This window comes from Aquarana catesbeiana, linkage group LG01 (assembly GCF_042186555.1).
Source record: "Aquarana catesbeiana isolate 2022-GZ linkage group LG01, ASM4218655v1, whole genome shotgun sequence".
Lineage (NCBI taxonomy): Eukaryota > Metazoa > Chordata > Amphibia > Anura > Ranidae > Aquarana > Aquarana catesbeiana.
The window spans coordinates 58,101,633-58,122,657 of NC_133324.1; the positions used below are offsets into that span (position 1 = coordinate 58,101,633).

At 45.2% G+C, this 21,025-nt stretch overlaps 1 protein-coding gene across 1 annotated transcript in view; it reads right to left on the reverse strand.

Moving 5' to 3' along the window:
- The window catches only part of EPG5 (ectopic P-granules 5 autophagy tethering factor), a 194,787-nt gene extending 181,690 nt beyond the window's left edge, over positions 1–13,097 (reverse strand). The window contains exons 1-2 of the mRNA XM_073629339.1: positions 13,092–13,097; positions 12,099–12,983 (exon numbers count right to left, since the gene is read on the reverse strand). Of these exons, the coding sequence (XP_073485440.1) occupies positions 12,099–12,983; positions 13,092–13,097 (891 nt within the window). The remainder of the gene's footprint in view (positions 1–12,098; positions 12,984–13,091) is intronic.
- Between the last annotated feature and the right edge of the window lie 7,928 nt (positions 13,098–21,025).

A 21,025-nucleotide genomic window follows, 5' to 3' on the forward strand; every position in this document is an offset into this window, starting at 1 on the left:
TGATTGCCATCATAGTCGTCTTTGTGAAGAATGGCCACCATCTCCACCATCTCTTTAAAACTCATATTAGAGGCCTTAAATCTAGGCCTCATAGATTTCGCTGACGTTCCAGCCTCCGGGCTGTCTCCACTACCTGAGGTCGTCAACATTTCAGGTGTCTCCGCCATTCTTTAACTCCACTACGCGCCGTAACAAAAAATGGGCGGAGAACATGAGTTAAAATCGAACGTCAGGGGCGGGCGACGCAGGCGGAGTTTCACACATGCGTAGTGTATAAAGAGGGGCCTTGCGCACGTGTCGTACGTACGTTCTGTGCGTCGAATTAGGGGGCGGAGAATATGAGTTAATTTCGAACGTCAGGGGCGGGCGACGCAGGCGGAGTTTCACACATGCGTAGTGTATAAAGAGGGGCCTTGCGCACGTGTCGTACGTACGTTCTGTGCGTCGAATTAGGGGGCGGAGAACATGAGTTAATTTCGAACGTCAGGGGCGGGCGACGCAGGCGGAGTTTCACACATGCGTAGTGTATAAAGAGGGCCCTTCCGCACGTGTCGTACGTACGTTCTGTGGTAGGTGATAGTGGACCTGGACGTTACAAAACGAAGGTAATTTTAGATTTTTTTTTTTTTTTTTGGTTTTTATGGTCATGACTTTGTAGCAAGCGGCCTATATGGCTTGATAGATTGATGAGGCCTACATAGGGAGAAGATGATGAGGGGTTAGCCGAAACCTATAATAAAAGTGTTTTTTGTCTTGTGACTTCATCTTTTCCAGATATAATGAATCCCCTATTTAAGGATCCAGAGTTCCTTACATCTTTTATTTCCAAATATCGAGAGATGAGGAATTTGTGGGAGGTGAAACACCCTCAGTATTATGCTAAGCATGTGAGGAAGTCAACGCTGGAGAGACTTCTGGCCTTTGTCCAGGCGACCATCCCGGAAGCAACAATGGAGACATTGCTCAAGAAAATTGGGGTCTTGAGGAACATGTATAAGAGGGAGCATAAGAAGATCCAGGAATCAAGGAGATCAGGAGCATCAGCAGATGATGTTTATGTACCCAGGCTGTGGTACTATAATCAACTCCGTTTTCTGGATGACCAGAATGAAGCCAGGCCATCACTTTCAACCCTTCCCTCCACCCTTCCCTCCACCCCAGCAGAGGCTGATGAGGAGCAAGCTGGGTCTTCCATCCTGGATGAACCAGATATGACCATCTGGAGTCAGGTAAATTATTTTAACAAATATTTACTGTACTAATATTAATGATGTTAACTGGATGTTATAATTGTCTAAAATAATTTGGCACTCAAAATTGTGTATACATATCAATTGACAGTAGTGGCTAAATATGTTTGGCACCTGCTTGAAATAATTAGGGTGTCTGATTAGACTCTTTTATTAAAGAGAAGTATTCACATTGAATTTGCTATTCATGAGAAGCAAACTGTGTGTCATTGATGAACCCAAAAAAATATACTCAAACTATTGTCCTTTTTTTATACACAGGATGAGTCCATCCAGGAGGAATGTGGGGAAAGTGGCAGGCAGGAGGAGACCAGGCCCATGGACAGCCTGGAGGAGGCCGGATTCACCATCATCCTGGAGGAGGCTGGGCCCAGTGTCAGGCAGGAGGTGGCTGCTCCCAGTGAGGTGGCTGCTCCCAGTGAGGTGGCTGGGCCAAGTGAGGTGGCTGGGCCAAGTGAGGTGGCTGGGCCCAGTAGGAGCCTGACCGAATCCCAAGTGCCTCCCCTCCACCTTCCCAAAAAAAGGGCCAGGAAGGGGATGGTCACACAGGACGCATCCCTGCGCCTCATGCAAGAGGCCACCCGTTTTTTAAGGAGCCCCCCCGAAGCGGAAGAATCCTATGGCTGCTACTTAGCCAGCAGGCTTCTTCAGATGAATAGGGAGCAGCGCCTCATTTGTGAGCGCCTATTTGGGGAAACAATCCATAAGGGGCTGCAGGGCACGCTAACACAAAACACCCAACTACATGAGGCAGCCCCCCCTCCTCCTCCTCCTCCTCCTCCTCCTCCTCCTCCTCCTCCTCCTGCCACAACTGAAACACCAGAGCCACAGCCTCAAAAGAAGGCTACAGGGAAGGCTGCAGGGCAGCGTGGAGGAAAGGCTGCAGGGAAGAGAAGAAAGTGATGACCTGGGTTCAGTCTGGTCTGACAGAAGACGCAGGCTGTTGTAGGACCACAGTCTGGGGACATCTAGATCATCTGCTGGTGCTGTTGATCTCTGGGATTCTTGGACCAGATTGTGCTCCCTCTTATATGGACTCCGCAAGATCCCAATTTTCTGGTACACCGACTTTTTCCAGCGTTGACTTCCTCTTTATTTTATTTTGACCATGAATAAATGGATCATTTTTTGAGTTTAGCAAAAGACTTTATGTTTTTTCTTTGAAATCATTGATTTTACACACAATGTTAAATTAACAAGGGACAACAATCTCATTGAGTTTGAAAAAAAACACACCAAAAATACATTACTAATGTTAATAATGTTCAAGTGGTAAGTCTTGAAAATCAAAAAATTTACGTAACCAAAAACGGTGCTTTGGGTTAACTTTATCTAAAAACTAAAAAATAATCACTATAAAAAAAAAAAACAGAATAATGGGTTCTTTGTGGTAACTTTACAAACCTAAAAAAAAAAAAAGGGGAAAAAGTATTATTAGTATGGAAACATTGTTTTTAAAATGCATACTATATCATTCATGAGATCAAAGAGAAAAAGAATCCAGAAATCAGTTTGGGAGAACTCTGATTATGAACAGCAAAACACCTTCGTTCTTTATAGAGCCTTCGTAAAGAAGAAATAAAATGCGCTGCATTCAACGATCACAGATTTTGCAGCGTGATGAATGTGCTACCTACAATACGAACACTAGTTTTACTAGACCGAGTGCTTCCGTTTAGTTTTTGCTTATGAGCATGCGTCGTTTTTTTGTCCGTCGGACTAGCATACAGACGAGCGGACTTCGGGGTCCGTCGTAGTTACGACGTAAAGATTTGAAGCATGCTTCAAATCTAAAGTCCGTCGGATTTGAGGCTAAAAAAGTCCGTTGAAAGTCCGGAGAAGCCCACACACGATCGGATTACCAGCCAGCTTTAGTCCGTCAGCGTCCGTTGGACTTTTGTAGACGAAAAGTCCGACCGTGTGTACGCGGCATAATGGAAACCGCCGGTACTGCACATGAAAGCCAAGGCTACCCTGCGCTGCGGCCAAACTGTGGGTGAATGTGAAAGTGCCCTAATTGTCAACAAGTCTTATGGAAACCAGTGTTTTTCAACCCGGGGTGCCGCAAAGAGTCCTAAGGGGGACGTAGCAACATCCCGGTCTGACAACCCTGTGCACAGAGAGGAGAGAGCACTGCCCGGACCTCCTCCCAGCTCTCTCCTCCCCCCTGATGCTATCAGTATTATAGTGGGCAAAACAGAAAGCTGTGCGGTGCACCCACCCACGTCCTACCAACTGATGACGTCCGTTTTTGTTTAGTATTGATTGCAGCAGGAGGGAGGAGAGAGCCGGGAGGAGGTGCAGGCTGTGTTCTCTCTATCTGTGCCTGCTTTCTCATGCTGCACAAAAATGTGTTGCCTTTTGTAGTCACACGTGAATGCCATTAAATTCCTAACACCACCCCCCACGCATGTAGCAAATGTGCGTACATTCACGTCCATAAAACATGCGACGTACAAAAAAAGCACGCGCGTTCGGACGCACCTTCTAACCTGAACAAGCCCTCAGACTGGTGTGCCCCAGGATTGTGCACAGTTCTAAAGGGCGCCCTGACTGTAAAAAAGGTTGGAAAACACTCTTCTAAATGCAAGAAACGTGTATTCTTCCCCGAATCTTGGTGAGTTTTGTATATTCCTTCCAGATCTGTGCAGTAATCCAGTGTGAGACTTACCTCTGTGCAGGAACTTCCTGTAATAAAGACCGCTCACTGCTGCTCTCTCTCCTTGTGGAGGGAGTGGGTTAAAACTAGGGTTGCCACCTGGACAGTTCTGGTTTGGAATCAGGCGCCTGGATTTCTGACCACCTGAAACCCGGACACATTATTCAGACTGGATTATGGCTTACCATCAGGGTTGCTGGCTGCAGTTGTCTAAGTCGAGAGTGTCTTGTTTCGCTCTCTTTCACACTGCCCAAAGCCAACACTAACAATCCCCCCACATACACTCACACACTCAGACTGGAGAGGAGAGAGGGCTCAATCTGCCCACACTCCAATCCCCAGGGCTATGCCTCAGAAACGGAAAGTGGGGGCCAGTAATTTGAAGTCCAGTAGCCTCTGATACATCTAGATGAGAGGTGCCGACTGCCAAGGGGTGAGTGAGCTCACCATCCATCCCTGTCTGTGACTGAAGTCTCCCCCCTTCTCTCTCCTGCCTCTGAGTAAGGTAAGGTAAATCCGGGTTATCAGAGCACCCCTTACATCAGAGTTCCCCTTTACACCAGGGGCCACAGTGGTCCCCCATAAATCTGGGTTCCTAGAACATCCCTTATGTCTGAGTCTCCAGAGTTCTCCCTTACATCAGAGTCTGCAGAGCCCCACCTTACAATGTAAGGGAACTCTGCGAGTTCAGATGTAAAAGGGGAACTCTGTAGACTCTGTTGTAAAGGGGGACTTTTGTGATTAACTTTATAGGATTAGAAATGTTATTTAATTGCAAAATATATGTATAGTTTTTACTATATAAAAAAAAAAAAATTTGCTGGACACAGAGAGCTGTGGCCTGGCTTGGGTGCCCCCCCACGCTGTGGGGGGGCACTCAACAGGGAGGGAGGGGCCAGGAGCTCCAGCCAAGGACCTGAGAAGAGGAGGATCGGGGCTGAGTATCACTTTAAGCCTAGTACACACGGACGACATCGCCCAGCTCAATAAAAAAAAAAAACGGTCGACATTCGGCCCTTGTGTATGGCAGCCGGTCCGACAGGAGCACTGGCTGCTGTCGGACGAGAATGCTGGAAAACCAGCAGCCGACCGGCTCCCAATCAGTGCTCTCAGGCAATGGCTGAAAGCGTTGATTGGAGTGTTCTGCCCCCTGTCAGAACAAAATAGCTCAGCAGAGGAGATCGCTGTACTAACATCGGACTGTTAGTACAGCGGATCAGATCGTAATGGTGTGTACTTGGCTTTAGTGTAGTAAATAAAACTAAACCCCTCAATAATTACTGTTTAACCACTTGTCGACCAGCCGCAGTCATTTTACTGCAGCAGGTCGGCACGATCTCGCGAACCGTCATAGCTATACGTTGGGGGATCGGGATAGCAGTCGTGCGCACGCGCCTGCTGCACTGCGGAGGTGTGGGACATGTGTGTGTGTATACACACAAATCCCTGTTCTGTTAGGAGTGACAGATTGTGAGTTTCTATTAGCTAGGAATCACAATCTGTCATTTCGTCTAGTCAGTCCCCTCCCCCTACAGTTAGAAACACACACACACACACACAGGGAACACAGTTAGCCCCTTGAGCGCCCCCTAGTGTTAACCCCTTCCCTGTCAGTGTCATTTTTACAGTAATCAATGCATTTTTATAGCACTGATCGCTGTATAAATGCCAATGGTCCCAAAAATGTGTCAAAAAGTGTCCGATGTGTCCGCCATAATGTCGCAGTCCCGATAAAAATCGCAGATCGCCGCCATTACTAGTAAAAAAAAAATAAATAAATAAAAATGCCATAAATCTATCCCCTATTTTGTAGATGCTATAACTTTTGCGCAAACCAATCAATATACGCTTATTGCGATTTTTTTTACCAAAAATATGTAGAAGAATACATATCGGAGTAAACTGAGAAAAAATTAGCTTTTAAAAAAAAAAAAAAAAAATGGGGATATTTATTATAGCAAAAAGTAAAAAAAGTACAAAATACTGTTTTGTTTTCTTTTTTTCAAAATTTTCGCTCTGTTTTTGTTTATAGCGCAAAAAATAAAAACCGCAGGGGTGATCAAACCAAAAGAAAGCTCTATTTGTGGGAAAAAAAGGACGTCAATTTTGTTTGGGTGCAGCGTCGCACGACCACGCAATTGTCAGTTAAAGCGACGCAGTGCCGAATCGCAAAAAATGGCCTGGTCATTCAGCAGCCAAATCTTCCGGGTCTGAAGCGGTTAAGCAGCCTGGCTGAAGTATTAGAGGGAGGGGTTAGCAGCAAACAGGGCATTATTGTATTGAAAGTGAATGCAGCCTGCTATGAGCTTAGATTTAATCCCTGATAAGATCTCAAAGAAAGGCACATCTTTAAAAAAAAAAATAAAAAAATAAAAAAGTCAATCATTTACTGTGTATTAGATTCCAGCCAATTAGTGCTGGCTGGGACTTCTCCCAATAAATATCTAGCCCTGGGAACGTTGACATGTCTAACTCCTAGGCCAACAAATCTAATACATCAACACGGCCTTAAAGTGATACTAAACCTAAAAACTTTTTTTTTTTATCTTAATGCATTCCTCAAATAAAAAAATAAAAAAAAGTTTTATATCTCTCTGCGTGCCTCTCCCCATTTTACTTGTGTGAAGGGGAAGAAAGAGGAGAAAAGATCAGCGCTGTGCATCTCTTCTCCCCTCTCCACACAGGGCCCTTTGCTCCTACTGCTGTCAATCCAGAAGGAAATGGGGGGGGGGGGGGGGGGCGGGACTAAGCCCCGCTGTGTGTGTCTATGGAACCCAGCTCCACAGCTCGGGGGCGGGCAGACACTGTGTGCCTCCACAGCGAACAGCTTGCTATGGGGACACATGAAGAAGAGGAGGAGCCAAGATCGCCAGCAGGGGGACCTGAGAAGAAGAGGATCGGGGCTGCTCTGTGCAATACCACTGCACAGAGCAGGTGAGTAGAAACGGGTTTGTTATTTATTATTATTTTTTTTAAATGTAACCTTTAGTAACACTTTAAGGCTGAATTCAGACAGCTGCCTTTCCCGCAGTGCTTTACCCTCCTGCAGCTATCCATTTTGACTGCAGTAGGGGGCAGTGTGGTGTACGATTTAGCACATCACTCAGCTCCGCCCCCCCCCCCCCATCCCTTTTTTTTGGTACAAACTTTATTTAAAGAGTAGAAAAGTACACTTGATTCATGCCGCTGTACGGCAGCGTGATGCGCTGCTCTGCTGTACAGTGACATGCAATCCTGTAAAGTGCACTGCAATAAAATACAGAATGTCTGCATTTTAGCGCAGCTCCGGGTTGCTTTGCAGTGTGAATAGGACCACACAGAAAACAGTAGTATGTGTGACCTATCGGTGACCGGCATTTTACAATGCAGTAAAACGCCGGTCACCGCACATTGTGTGATTTAGCCCTTAAGTGCATCTAAATCCAAGAAAAGGAAAAAAGAAAAAAAAAAAATCATATAATGCAGCATACCAGTCCTTGTATACAGTATGCCGAGTGCATTCATTTTCTTTTTTCAGGCTAAATACATTCTTCGCAAGTAAAGAAAAACACCTGTGGATCCTGTCAGAAATCCAGAGTCCTTTTAACCTCTTGTGTCCTGGACCGATATCTTAACCACTTGCCTACCGGGCACTTTCACCCCCTTCCTGACCAGGCCATTTTTCAGCTTTCAGCGCTGTCACACTTTGAATGACAATTGCGCGGTCATACAACACTGTACCCAAATGAAATTTTTATCATTTTCTTCTCAAATAGAGCTTTCTTTTTTGTAATATTTAATCACCACTGGGGGTTTTTTTTTTAGTAAAAAATAAAAGACCAAAAACTTTGAAAAAAAAAAAAGAAGTTTTCTTTTGTCAGTAAATTTTGTAATTTTTTCTCCTTGTGCGCTGATGAGGCTGTACTGATTAGGTGGCACTGATGAGGAGACACTAATAGGCCGCACTTATGGGCACTGATAGTGCCCATTAGTGATGCCACTCAGTGCCACCTGATTGCTGGCACTTTATTGTAATCAGGGCACTGATGATCAGTGCTCTGATCACCTCTATTTCTGTCCCCTGTGAGGAGAGGCCACTGATTGGCTCTCCTCGCCACACACTCCGTCAGTGTGAGGCCATGACAGACGATTACCGGCACTACCGTGTTTACATGTGGCCAGCTGTGATTGGACACAGATGACTACATGGTTATGGAGCCACGTCAGCGGATTGATGTCACGACGTGTCCTAGCAATGCGGCACAGCCGCAAATCGCCGCTCGGGCGCGCCATCATAGAACATCCACCAAGAACTAGAGCAACACCATTCCTCCATCATTTGACGGTGGGCGGGCGGCAACTGGTTAAACAATGTTACTAGCCTCCCCAGCTATCTCTCTCTGCACCACAAAACAACCCCCCCCCCCCCCCCCCGAATTTAATGGAAATGAGGCGAGTGGAAGGTATTGTAGTCCTAGTCAACGAGAGGAGCCTAGGTTGACATCGCTGCCCCTCCATTGATATAGTACAGTAAGGAAGAATTGTCACTCTCTAGGACGGGAAGTGTGTTACTGGCAGGATCACCAGGTAAAAAAAAAAAAAAAAGGATGAATCCTGAAATAAGCACAGAAATGCAGATTGCAGTCTATAATTGTAATGGTAGATTTATTTTAAACAGTGAAAGAGAGAATAACAACAACAAAAAAATAAAAACCCAGAAAAACGCATTTCAAAAAGGTTATAAATTGATTTGCATTTTAACGAGTGAAATAAGTATTTGACCCCTTCACAAAACATGACTTAGTACTTGGTGGCAAATCCCTTGTTGGCAATCACAGAGGTCAGATGTTTCTTGTAGTTGGCCCCCAGGTTTGCACACATCTCAGGAGGGATTTTGTCCCACTCCTCTTTGCAGATCCTCTCCAAGTCATTAAGGTTTCGAGGCTGACGTTTGGTAACTGGAACCTTCAGCTCCCTCCGCATAATTTATATGGGATTAAGGTCTGGAGACTGGCAAGGCCACCCCAGGACCTTAATGTGCTTCTTCTTGAGCCACTCCTTTGTTGCCTTGGCCGTGTGTTTTGGGTCATTGTCATGCTGGAAGACCCACCCATGACCCAATTTTCAATGCCCTGGTTGAGGTAAGGAGGCTCTCACCCAAGATTTGATGGTCCATCGTCCCTTTGATGCGGTGAAGTTGTCCTGTCCCCTTAGCAGAAAAAAACACCCCCAAAGCATAATGTTTCCACCTCCATGTTTGATAGTGGGGATGGTGTTTTTGGGGTCATAGGCAGCAATCCTCCTCCTCCAAACATGGCGAGCTGAGTTGATACCAAAGAGCTTGATTTTGGTCTCATCTGACCACAACACTTTCACCCAGTTCTCCTCTGAATCATTCAGATGTTCATTAGCAAACTTCCGACAGGCCTGTACATGTGCTTTCTTGAGCAGGGGGGCCTTGCCGGAGCTGCAGGATTTCAGTCCTTCACACCATAGTGTGTTACAAATTGTTTTCTTGGTGACTATGGTCCCAGCTACCTTGAGATCATTGACAAGGATCTCCTGTGTAGTTCTGGGCTGATTCTTCACCGTTCTCATGATCATTGAAACTCCCCGAAGTGAGATCTTGTATGGAGCCCCAGACCGAGGGAGATTGACAGTTAATTTGTGTTTCTTCCATTTGCGAATAATCAAACCAACTGTTGTCACCCTCTTACCAAGCTGCTTGGCGATGGTCTTGTAGCCCATTCCAGCCTTGTGTAGGTCTACAATCTTGTCCCTGACGTCGTAGGACAGCTCTTTGGTCTTGGCCATGGTGGAGAGATTGGAATTAGATTGCTTCTGTGGACAGGTGTCTTTTATACAGGTAACAAGCTGAGATTAGGAGCACTCCCTGTAAGGCTGGATTCACACCTATGCAGTTTTAGTGCTTTTTGCATTTTGCAGATTTGCACTAGAGTCCATTTAACATGGTTTCCTATGGAACACGTTCTGTAGTGCAAATCTGCAAAATGCAAAAAGCACAAAAAATGCATAGGTGTGAATCCAGCCTTAGAGAGTGCTCTTAATCTCAGCTCGTCACCCGTATAGAAGACACCTGGGAGCCAGAAATCTTGCTGATTGATAGGGGATCAGATACTTATTTCACTCTTTAAAATGCAAATCAATTTATAACTTTTTTGAAATGCTTTTTGTCTGGAAATTTTTGTTGTTATTCTGTCTCTCACTGTTAAAATAAACCTACCATTAAAATTACAGACTGATCATTTATTTGTCAGTGGGCAAATGTACAAAATCAGCAGGGGATCAAATACTTTTTTCCCCCTCACTGTATATACAGTAAATAAGTGGAAACATATGATATGATTTTCAATGATGGTGGAATCCTCCTACACATCGCTATTTGTTTTATGTGGACATTTTCATATATGGGGTGGACTTCCATCAGGATCTGTGTTTATTGATGTATTAATTTTTATTTTTTATTTTTTTGTAGAATAGTGGTGTCACCCTCTGAATTTTTACTTTTTTCCAATTGTATTTGGACTTATGATGTTGGTACACATATAACTTATTTTTGATAATATTATGATCCTTTGTATTGGGATACATATAACCAAGACACATTTAATTTAGTGTAACGGCGCAACATTTGCATTCCTTTTTGATTTGGTTTAGCGCTGGTATTATGCGTTTGTGAGTGCAGCTGTGGGAGTCTTTGATTTTTGTTTGATGCTGAGCACCAAGCGCAGTTTTTCTACCATTAAGTTGTCACAATATATATATTTGGGGGGGTTAGATGCACTGGTAGCACTAGGATCACACGGAGAAAAAAAAAAAAAAAAAAAAAGCACCCCACAAATGCCTCCCGTCCATCTATTGGCTCTCCTCCCAGAAATTTACAACTAAGCTCAATAAGGTTAAAACGCATCAGAAGGGGGCGTGGCCAAGATATAGAGACTGTAGCCGAAGCCTTTGTTAGCTTACCAGCAGGTGTGGTTGATCTAGGCCGGGGTGTCAAACTCAATTTCATTGGAAGCTGCATCAGCATTATGGTTGCCCTCAAAGGGTCGGATGTATCTGTAAGACTAGATGTCCAGAGCGCCCCACTCACCCTTATATCAGCTGTCAAGAGCCCCCCACTGCATCCTTACCTTGTGCTGCAGCTGGGAAGCAGAAAGTGCAGGGTCTGGAGGAGGACTATAGGGGGGGGGGGCTTGAGTCAGCTGCTGGAGACTGCTAAATGCTGAGACCAGGGAGGCAGAGATGAGGGGGTGCTGCAGCTGCACAGAGAGGTACAGGATCTGTAGGAGGAGTTCTATCCTCCTCCCTGCTGCTGACTGCTGAGACAAGGTAGGGGTGGAGACGAGGGGATGCCGCAGCTGCGGGAGAGGTGCAAGGGCCACATGAAATGGCCTGGCAGGCCGCATTTGGCCCACGGGCCTCGTGTTTGGACGAGGTGGTGCCCTCTAATTTTGTTACTGGTAGCACAATAAAACCAATATCTGAGAAAAGCACCATCTCTTTAACTGAGTAGCCTCCCAAGGGAGGGAGAGGGCAAACAAAGCTGGGCTTTAAACTGTGTCCTTAGCGGTCTGCTTCGGTTTAGACCAGGAGTCTCCAAACTATGGCCTGAGGGCCAGATCTGCCTTTATCTATTCCTCCCAATGATATGGGGCACTATTCCTTCCACTGACACCAATGATCGGATACAATTCCTCTTACTAATAGGGGCACTACTCCTCCTCCTACTGGCCACCAACCCTGAGGCCATATTTATTCTCACGGATGCTGGGCCCAGGACATTTTCTACCCCAGCTGGCCACAATCTGGCTCTCCTGAAGTCTGAAGGACAGTAAACTGGTCCTTGGTTTGAAAGGTTTGGAGACCCCTGGTTTCGACTAACGCCAGCCATAGATGGTTTGAACACTTTCAATTCATTTATGGGCAGGCTGGTTGTATTAAAGTCAATCCATTGGTTTACTTAAGTACAACCAGCCAGTTGGATTTTTTGCATGCGATTACTGTCAGGGGCTATAGCTGTTAGCAGTAATCACTGTGTCCTGCTGGCTGGGAAGGCTCCCCGCCGACCACTGGCAGAATACAATAGCACTGCAGGAGGGATCCCCCCCATCAACACTGACTGTGTTGATGGGGCAATCAAGCGATTTTCTTTTCCTTGCCAAATTGCTCATATACCAAGAAATTACCTGTACGGTCATGTGCTCTTCCTTAAAATCCCACACTTTGCTCTTGATGTTCTTCCAGTCGGAGATCATGATCTGAAGCTTGGAATCGGCCAGCAGAAGCTGCTTCCTGCATCGTCCATAGTTCATCAGTAGCTCGTGGAACTCATGGCGGTCCTGATGTGCAATCCTCTCAAACTCCTCGGTGAAGGAGTCCACGTTCTCCAGCCAAGAGCATGGCTCGAATATCTTCAGCTGTTCCCGAGAAAACGGAATAGGCCTGGGCTGCTGCGGGAGCTCCGGATAGAGCCTCTCACTGGGGACAAGGGGCTTAATGGTGGCCACAGCGCTTGTGTGGTCAAAGATCGGCTCAGGTAGCTCTGGGTACAAAGACTTAACCTTGGACAAATGCAGAATCTCTTTGGCTTCCACAAAATGTTGAGTGTTGACACGATCCACCTCTCTAATAGATAGCGCTGCCGCTCTGATTTCAGGGACCTCTATGGTCTCGTTGTCCAAGGAAGGGCTTGTCCTTTCCAAGCATTGAGCCACATCGGTGGACAATTCAAGGTCATGTGCAGGATAACTAATACTGGAATCGGTTTTCTCTCTTGTAGGGTCCAAACCCGGACCCTCTGGAACAGGTAGCTCTTTTGACTTATCTTTGTCCTTTGCATCTTCAATGCCAGAAGAGTCTGCCAAAGACAACTCACTTATCTGATTTATTTCGGATGTCCCTGTGTCATCATTGAGCTGAATTTCTATAAAGTGGTCAGGGGGATCACAGTCTGTTTTCAGTTTTTGAGAGGATGAATCAGGGGTGGATACTGTAAAAAAGGCATCATTCTCTTCCTCCAGTACCGGGGTCTTTTCTGATTTCAATTCCGAGATAGCCTGTTTTTTCTTTGCCTACAGAGATAAGATGCAAATGGTCAATGATAGCCTTATAATGGTTATAGGAGGCATTGAATATAGAACAAGTTTGGGACTTTAAATGAGGCCCAAATAGACATGTGCCTCCATCACGGTATTGCTTTTTTTTTTTAGCTAATAATTTCAATACTGTTTAGATATAGTCACATTGTTGCTTACTCATGTGTTCTTTATAGATATTTGGATTATGCCTGCTCCTGAGGAAGTCATTTTTTTCACGAAACGCGTAGAGCATAGTGTGTGTCAATCCTTCTAGTGTATTATCATGTACACAATGTATGTCTCTATTTTACTGTGTAATTTTGCTGCATCATTGCTATGGTATTGGTATGCTATTGAGCAACTGTTACATTATGGTACAACATGGTTTTATAAATTGTTATACAATCCATTAAAGATTCTTTTAATGTGTATTTATCTCGTTTATGTATTCATATGTTTGTGTTCACTGCACAGATCATTGGTGTACACGCCTAAAGTCCCAAACTCTCTTCTTTTTTAGGAAGTATTGAAAGTCACCAATTTAGGGAAAAACACTTGCCAAAAACAAGATACAAATGAACAACCCTTTAAAAAGATAAAATAAACTAAACAAGATTTGCTGCAATATTCACCCTCAATGCAGAGAATTCCTCTGCAGTACTTTTTTATGACATTAGATGTCCTCAGTCTGATGGCCAGTATCGGTCAACCCACTTCCTCTTAGCCCAGATTGTCCTGACCCTCCCCACAGTATGTGACTGGACAGTGAAAGAAGAAGCAGCACAGGGATGAGCTCATCTCTCAGGATCCTCCTATCAGAATGCTTCTCGTTAGAAAACAAATTGGTTCCTTGTACTGTTTCTTCCTCTTACACTCCAACTCTTCTGTACAGGAACTGCAAAAGGCAAATACCAGGTCCAATTCAGGTACCTGCACTGCTACCATTTAAAAAAATGAATTAAAAAGATGCATTAGGCCCCTTTCACACGGACGCCTCCGTTTTGCAGGATCGGCTTGCTCAGCAGGGGAACGCTCCGCTGATTCACGCTGAGCAAGTGGATGACAGGTCCGTGTCTGCTCACTGTGCAGAGCGGACACGGACACAGTCCCGCTCTCCTCTATGGGGAAAGTGCGTGGAAACAGGATCGCATGTCCGTTTTCATCCGATCTGCCAAAATAGGAAATAGGACCACCATTTGTCTGGATTTGCGGGTAGGATTGGATTGGATAGCGGCAGGTATCAGCAAACATCCACCGCTCCATAGAGGACTGCAAGGTCCGATCAGATCTGCCTGAAAAACTGACAGACGGAACTGATCTGAAAGCTCATGTGAAAAGGACCCTTAAATGATTAGAGAGCTGCATTAATCTGTTACATTTATATTACCCATCCGACTAAGTAGCTGGGACCCACAGCATGGGAAAAAGTATTACTTGTACCTTGTCCCCTGGAAGACAGAACACTGTAATATTGCAGACTTAAGCCTCGTACACACGATCGGATTGTTGGCCAACAAAACCGTGGAATTTTGTCCGAAGGGCGTTGGCCCAAACTTGTCTTGCATACATACGGTCACACAATTGTTGGCCAACAATTACGAACGTAGTGACGTACTATGTTGTTTTTCAGCTCTTTAGCGCCACCCTTTGGGCTCCTTCTGCTAATTTTGTGTTAGTAGAAGTTTGGTGAGTGTTGATTCGCGCTTTTCATTTGGCGCTTTTCATTTCCTTTCTGAATGGCCGTTCGTCAACCAGCCATGTTGCGGAATCGGAGGAGATAACATGTTATTTATTATTGGCCTTGGAGTTATTGCTTTGACATTATTTTTTGGGTTGAATAATAATGATTCGATTTGGTATATTTTCTATATTTTTGGACGCATAGAATGCACTTTTTGGTTGAGTTCTATTGGCAGATAACATGTCTAATTTTATTTGTTTTCTTTTTTTAATGCACAATAAAAAAATTGTGGAGAATAATACTTGGCTATGTGTTTTACTTCAAATGACAGTTTGGGAGTAGGCAGTTACATTTAAAAAAATACAAATGTAAAATTGACAAGGGACACCAACATAGTTGTATCTTTGATATAAAAAAACTACGAGATAATGGTGTTGTGGTAACTTGACCAAAGAAAAATAATAAAGCATAATAATTTTATTCTTGATATCACTAGAAAAAAAAAAGCCTTTTTAAATACAGAACTCCATCAGTATCACCAGAAAAGCAGCTTCATTATTATCCCATTAAAGAAGAAGAGAATTGTGCGCTGCATTTCGAGATTTCATAATTTGCCGCCTCACAAATGTTGATTCTCCATTACGAACGCTAGTTTTTTTAAAGACCGACTGCTTCCGGCTCGTCCTTGCTTTCGAGCATGCGTGTTTGTACTTTGGACCTTTGTCTGACGGACTTGTGTACACACGATCGGAAAATCCGACAACAGACATTTGTCCGCGGAAAATTTTAAAACCTTCCAACCAACATTTGTCCGCGGAAAATCTGACAACAATTGTCCGATGTAGCGTACAAACGGTAGGATTTTCCGCCAACGGCCTGTCATCATACAATTCCCGTCGGAAAGTCCGATCGTGTGTACGAGGCTTAAGAGACTCTTGCGCCGACAAAGAGCCATGTTGGAAAAACCCGCATTTCCCTTCCTCTTCCCCTTTTTTTCACCCATTGTGTCTTCCACAAGCCTTGCAAATCAATGATTTGGATGGTCTGAGATGTGATATACAGGTGGAGAAATAACCAGACTGGTTTGTGTATATTACACTATATGTTATCAATATCTTTCCGCCACCATAATATACTGATCTGACTCGCCTATCTGTGTGATATTTGTATACAATAGGAAGTCTCTCACTGTGCACTTTCATGCTATATTATTGCACTTTGTGCTCCCAATATCTAAAAAATGAAAAAAATAGAGATTGCACTAAAAAATGAAACAAGACGCACTGGGGTTTATTTACTAAAACTGGAGAGTGCAAAATCTGGTGCAGCTCTGCATGATAGCCAATCAGCTTCTAACTTCAGATTGTTCAATTAAAGCGAGTGTAAAGTCAGAAGGTTTTTTTTATCTTAATGCTTTGTATGCATTAAGATAAAACGCCTTCTGTGTGCAGCAGCCCCACTAATAATTACCTGAGGTCCATCTAGATCCAGCAACGTTGCAGGAGTGCCTCGGCTGCCCAGGACTCTCCCTCCTCATTGAGAAGGCAGTGCGGCGCCATTGGCTTCCACTGCTGTCAAAGTCAGTGAGCCAATGAGGAGGAGAGAGAGGGGGCGGGGCCGGGGCTCCGTGTCTGAATGGACACGGGGAGCTGCGGCTCGGTTTGGGGGGCCCCTTTAGCAAGCTGCTTGCTGGGGGGGCACTCAACAAGGGGGGTGCCTAGGAGCACCGAAGAGGGACCCGAGAAGAGGAGGATCCAGGCTTCTCTGTGCAAATCCACTGCACAGGGCAAGTAAGTATAACGTTTGTTATTTTTAACAAAAAACAAACAATCACTTTAAGCTTTGACAAAAAAAAAAAAAAAAAAAAAGCTGATTGGTTTCTATGCAGAGTTGCAGCAGATTTTGCACGCACCAGACCCCTAGGAGTCAGACAGGAAAGCACTGCAATTCAGTGCGGTGCGATTTGAGCCCATTCATTATCAACGGGCTTTAATCGTACTGCATCACTCTAAAAATAGTGCATACACTTCTTTTAATATGCACTGAACAGGATTGCAAGGTACTGCGGGAACAATGAGATCAGCTGCAGGCAAACACGCTGGGTTTTCAACCTGAATTTGGGGTGTCATTAAAGGGGTTGTAAACCCTCGTGTTTTTCACCTTAGTGGATCCTATGAGGTGAAAAAACACCTGGGAGGTGACCGGCCCCCCAGCCCCCCGTTTTACTTACCTGAGCCCTGTATTTCCCTCGGCGGGGACACGCTGTCCCTCTTTCCCCGGTTTTCCGGCTTTTGATTGGATAGATCAATAGCAGCACAGCCATTGGCTGCCGCTGCTGTCAATCAAATCCAATGACGCGGAGCGCCCGGGGCCGAGTCCGGCATTCATGTCTGTGGACGCAAATGCTGGACTCAGGAGCGCACCCGCAAGGTAACCCCCCCCCGGGACAGCGCTTCTTCAAGGGCGTTATTTGATGCGGGGAGCAGCCGCGAGAGCCGCAGGGGGACCCCAGAAGAGCAGGTGCGGGACCACTCTGTGCAAAACGAGCTGCATAGTGGAGGTAAGTATAAAATGTTTGTTATTTAAAAAAAAATAAACGATCCTTTACAATCACTTTAGCTCAACATTTACACCTGCTGCAGTTCGCAACTGCAGTACGTTTTAATTACAGTTCAGTAAGCAAGCATAGATTGGGGGTTTCCTGCACGGCGTTCTAATGTGAACCTAACCTTAACAATAAGTTCACCTTTGGAGCACGTTACATCCGTATATTGGGTGCAACATGCTCCAAGCATCCTTCCCCCACCTGTGACAGAAGGCAGAACGTTTTCTCCCCGCACCTGCAATCACTTTTCAAAATCAGCACGGCACACATTTTATTCTTTCTGCAAAAATATGTGAATTTATAATTTTTTTCCTAAAAGATGAACTGAGCTTTTAAAGCTCGTTCCAAACTACATTTCCATTTATGACCCCTTTCACACCAGGGCGCTTTGCAGGCGCTACATTGCTAAAAATAGCGCCTGCAAAGCGACCTGAAAGAGCCGCTGCTGTGTCTCCAATGTGAAAGCCCCGAGGGCTTTCACACTGGAGCGGTGCGCTGGCACGATGGGAAAAAAAGTCCTGCTAGCAGCATCTTTGGAGTGGTGTATACACCGCTCCTTCACCGCTCCTGCCCATTGAAATCAACGGGGCAGTTGATTTCAATGGGCAGGAGCGGTGAAGGAGCGGTGTATACAACACCAAAAGATGGGGTTAAAAAACGCCCATGTTGCGGCGCTTCCGAAGCATTTTTCAGGTGCTTCGGAAACGCTGCCCATTCATTTCGATTGGCAGAGGCGTTTTGGGAACGCTGTATACAGCGCTCTCAAACTGCCCCAAAGATGTTGCTTGCAGGACTTTTTCTAACATCCCGCAAGCGCACCGCCCCAGTGTGAAAGCACTCAGATGGCATGGGAGGCAGTTTTCACGTTATTGGATTTGACTGACAGCAGCGGGAGCCAATGGCTGCTTTGCTATCAACCTGTCCAATCAGGACCCAAGACACCGGCTGGAGCTGGAGAGACCGGGTTCAGATAAGTAAAAGGGGGGCTCTGAGGGGGGCAGCTGCATCAAAGAAGTTTTTTCACCTTAATGCATAGAATGTATTAAGATGACAAACCTCAAGGGTTTACAACCCCTTTAACAACCGACAATTGGCGGCTTTTTTTTTTGTTTGTTTTACATTTCTGCCGACATGACAGCTGAAAGAACCGAGCTTGAAAGTATCGGTTTCAGATATCGGAGAATTTAGACTTAGTACTGATACTTGTGCAAATGCTTTGTATCGGCACCGGCAACCCTAATCACAACATCATTACGATAATCCATAATGCTTGGTGTCTGATTACGCCAAAATATAACACACCAAAAAATGTTCACTGAAAATCTGTTAAATACATGCAATAGTATGTAACCATCGGGCACCATTACACACTGTTTACATTTCTGTTTCAGTTTTAACAAATTAAGATGCAAAAGTTCCACCCACGCAGGGGCTACCATTGAGGATGTAACAGAGAATAGCGCACAAGGAAGGCAAAAATAAGGCCCCTTTCACACGGGACGGATCCGTGTTGATCCGCCCCGTGTTTATCCGCTGCTCAGCGGGGATCGCTCCGTTTTCCCCAGCTGAGCAGGCAGATGACAGGGCGGGACCCGCACACTGTGCAGGGACCACCCTGTCAGATCTCCGCTCTCCCCTATGGGGGATCGGAGGAACACGGACCGTCTGTCCGTGTTCCTCCGATCCGCTCTGGAGACGGATAGAAAAATTCAAGTTAGACTTACCGGTAACTTGTTTTCCATGAGTCTTTCAGGACAGCACATGAGAGAGAGGCTCCACCCACTAGGAAACAGGAAACACAAACTCCACCACATTTTAAAAGGAGGCTCCTCTCCACAGCTCGTCAGTTGTAGTAGAGTACCTCCGGCCCAAGCTGGAACACATAAGCATAATACGGTTAATTCACAGCATATATATATATATATATATACACACACACTTCCATATACGTATAAATATGTATATATAAACATGAAGGGCGGGTTGCTGCTGTCCTGAAAGACTCATGGAAAACAAGTTACCGGTAAGTCTAACTTGAATTTTCCCTTATCGTCTTTCAGGACAGCACATGAGAGGATAATCGAGACTTACCAACTAGGGAGGGACAACAGCCTGCAGGACCTTTCTGCCAAATGCCTGATCACCAGCCGACAGAAGATCCAATCTGTAGTGACGGACAAACGTAAGATAACTTGACCACGTAGCCGCCTTACAAATTTGGTCTGGGGTGGCACCAGCTTTTTCTGCCCATGTAGTGGCTAGAGCTCTGGTAGAATGTGCTCGAACTCCCTGAGGAGGAGACAACCCCGACTGGACATAAGCTTCTGAAATAGCCATTCTTAACCATCTGGCAATTGATCCCTTTGAAGCTTTCCTTCCTTTTCTATTGCCGGAAAACAGAACAAATAAAGAGTCCGAAGACCTGAAGTCCCTTGTTTTCTCTAAGTAATGTAATAAGGTTCTTCTTACATCTAACTTATGAAATAATTCTTCCTTACTTCCTGAAGGATCTGAACAAAAAGTTGGCAGGATGATTTCCTGCGACCTATTATGGACTGATGCCACTTTTGGTAAAAACGCAGGATCTGTTCTAAGCACAATCCTGTCTGGGTAAATTGACATAAAGGGCTCCTTAACTGAAAGAGCCTGAAGTTCTCCAATTCTTCTCGCAGTCGTAACTGCAACTAAGAATATCGTCTTTAGAGTTAAATCCTTTAACGAGATTGACTGTAATGGTTCAAAAGGATCTTTTGTGAGTACTTGTAAAACCACTGTCAAGTCCCATTTTGGAAAGTGTCTATTGGGAACTGGTCTGGATCTAGTAAGTGACCTAAAGAACCTCGTGACCAACGGAACTGAGGAAATAGGTTGATCCAGGTATACTCCTAGGGCAGCCACTTGTACTTTAAGAGTGCTGATTGCCAGCCCTTTGTCCACCCCCTTCTGCAGAAATTCCAGAACCGACACAATGTCTTCTAAATTTCGGTTTGCCGAGCGACACCAGGAGTTGTAGATTTTCCAAACCTTAGCGTAGATATCTCTAGTCACCTTCTTTCTACTAGCCAGTAAAGTAGATACTAGAGGCTCTGACAAACCCTTGTTTTTCAACAGCTGTTCCTCAGATACCAAGCAGTGAGACTTAGTCTTGCTATATCCGGATGATACACTGGACCTTGAAGTAGTAAGTCCTGTCTGAGGGGAAGCTGCCAGAAAGGTTTGACTGACATTAGTAGAATGGAGGAAAACCAGGCCCTTTTTGGCCAGTACGGGGTGATCAAGATTACCGACACCTTCTCCTTCTGTATCTTCCTCAATACTAAAGGAATTAGCTGAAAAGGGGGGAAGGCATAACCCAGCTGGAAATTCCAAGGATGTGCCAGGGCATCTATCCCTATCGATCCGTTGTCTCGGTGCAGGGAGAAGAACTGAGGGAGCTGAGCATTTTCTCTTGATGCGAATAGATCCACCTGCGGGCACCCCCACTTCTGGGTTATTAGAGTGAATATTTCTGGATTCAAACTCCACTCTGCCCCCTGAATCCTTTGTCTGCTCAAGAAATCTGCTACTCCATTTAGCGTGCCCTTGAGATGTACAGCTGACAGGGAAAGTAGATGACTCTCTGCCCATTCTAGGATCTCTGAAGATAGCAATAGAAGAGTGCTGCTCCTTGTGCCCCCTTGTTTGTTCAGGTATGCCACCGTGGTGGCGTTGTCTGACAATATCTGCACATGGGACCCCCGAAGGTTTGGA